The 2,308-nt window shown below is 29.0% G+C and overlaps 1 protein-coding gene across 1 annotated transcript; it reads left to right on the top strand.

Moving 5' to 3' along the window:
• The first annotated feature begins 498 nt into the window (after positions 1-498).
• Positions 499-1,990, top strand: LOC101260046 (probable carboxylesterase 6). Its single transcript, XM_004238898.5, has one exon. It carries the CDS (start codon positions 623-625, stop codon positions 1,673-1,675), a length of 1,053 nt encoding a protein of 350 aa, XP_004238946.1. The 5' UTR covers positions 499-622; the 3' UTR covers positions 1,676-1,990.
• The last annotated feature ends 318 nt before the right edge of the window (positions 1,991-2,308 follow it).

Genomic DNA, 2,308 nt, shown 5'->3' with positions numbered 1-2,308 from the left:
AAACTTACAGAGACGAAATTTTTTTGAGAAAATAACATAAATAATTTCTTAATATAGAAATAGGTCTAAAATAATTCCTTAACTATACAGTTAATTTATATAATTCTTTAATTATTTAAAAACTTGTTAGCTTTGGTTTTTTAATTATAAAATTATGAATTTAATTTTTAAAATATTTAAAAACTTATCAAATTTGATCTTTATCTATTTTTTAATACAAATAATTTATATTTATATTAACAAAAAATATTCATAAAATTAAATCTCTAATTATTTTTAAAGTTATTCCTTTATACACTTGACCGATATAATTCTTTAGCTGTTCAAAAAGAGAGTGAAGGGTGAATAATGGAAGCCAATGCCACTTAGCCCACAATTTTAGACTACACGTAAAGACACGTGGCGATTTCCTAATTTGCCACTTGTCATATCATAAGTGGACAATTATATCATTTTTCTTTATTATACTTCAAAAGCCTTCAATACTAGCTCAATCTCATCTCCTATATAAAGAAAACAACTTCTCATCAACCATAATCTTATTATATTAACCAAAAACAACAAAAAAAATCCCTCTCAAAACTCTCCTTTTTATCCTTTTTTTTTCTTCATTCTTGAATTCATGAGAAAAAGAAGAATGACAACCATAAAATATGATCCAAATTTCAACCTACAAAAAATGAAAGAATATCCACAACATAAAGTTTTATTAGAAGAAATTGAAGGTCTTATTAAAGTATACAAAAATGGTCATGTTGAAAGGCCTCAAATAGTACCAAATGTCACTAATAAACTACCTCTTGAACTTGGTGTTACCTCTAGTGATGTTGTAATCGATAGGTACACAAATATTTGGGCACGTTTATATGTTCCAAAAACATTATGTCAAGGAAATAAATTGCCTTTGTTAATTTATTTCCATGGTGGTGGATTTTGTGTTGGTTCATCATCTTGGATTTGTTACCATGAGTTCTTAGCTAAATTAGCATCAATTGCTAATTGTGTGATTATGTCTGTTAATTATCGATTAGCCCCCGAAAATCGTCTTCCATCGGCTTACGACGATGGGGTTAAGACGATTTCTTGGATAAAACAAAAAGTGTTAATTGGTGCTAACGAAGATTATCGGTGGTTAAATAAAGTTAATTTTTCTACTACTTATTTGGTTGGTGATAGTGCTGGTGGGAACATAGCTTATAACGTAGCTATAATGCTTCGTTCAAAAATGGGTGACCTAAAGCCAATAACTTTAAAAGGTATAATTTTAATTCAACCTTTTTTCGGTGGAGAGTCAAGGACTTACTCCGAAAAATACATTATCCAGTCGCCACGGTCAGCGCTCACTAATGTGAGCGCTGACACGTACTGGCGGCTGGCATTGCCCACGGGGGTTAATCGAGACCACCCGTGGTGCAATCCGATTGGGAGAGAGAGTGTAAATTTGGTGGATACAAGGAATATTCCTAGAATCTTGGTGTGTATATCTGAGTTAGATATTTTGAGAGACAGAAATTTGGAGTTTTGTGCTACTTTAAATAGAGTTAGTAATAAAAAAGTTGTTGAATATGTTATGTTTAAAGGTGTAGGCCATGCATTTCAAGTACTAAGCAAATCTCAAGTTGCACAAACAAGAACAACAGAGTTGATTGAACAAATTAAAGGTTTTATCAGTTGAATCTGATGACAAGAATGTACAAAATAAAATCAAAGGATTTAAGTTATATATACATATAATTTATCCTTTCTAATTTTTTTTATGAATTACTGATCTATGTTTACTATAGTAGATAATATATGATTTGTAACATGTAACTTATCGTCTTTGTAAGAAATAATGGTTTATATTTAGCATAAAGAATAATGTATGGTTTGTAACATGTCATTTTATTGTTTTTGTCGAATTATGATTTATTTTTACAATGGAGAATAATGTATAATTTGTAACATGTCATTTATCGTTTTTTTATAAATTACTAATCTATATTTACTAGATAACAATGTATGATTTGTAACATGTCATTTGTCATTTTCTACGAATTACATATCTACGTTTACTATAGAGATGTTTTATAACATGTCACTTATCATTCTTATGAACTATTGATCTATCTCATGATGATAATATGATATCATATGATACTTCAAATCACATAGATACTTACTTTAATCTTAAAAATTATGAATTTTATATTTAATCAAACTTTCGTAAGGTTGGTCCTAGTGAAGTGACATGGCATTCGTATGGGCACGTGGACTTGTCCAGTATAAGTATTAAGAGAAATTAATACTATTATTTTCTCTGTTGTAT

Source organism: Solanum lycopersicum, chromosome 5 (assembly GCF_036512215.1).
Source record: "Solanum lycopersicum chromosome 5, SLM_r2.1".
NCBI classification, from domain to species: domain Eukaryota; kingdom Viridiplantae; phylum Streptophyta; class Magnoliopsida; order Solanales; family Solanaceae; genus Solanum; species Solanum lycopersicum.
This window is presented reverse-complemented; position numbering and strand designations above follow the sequence as displayed.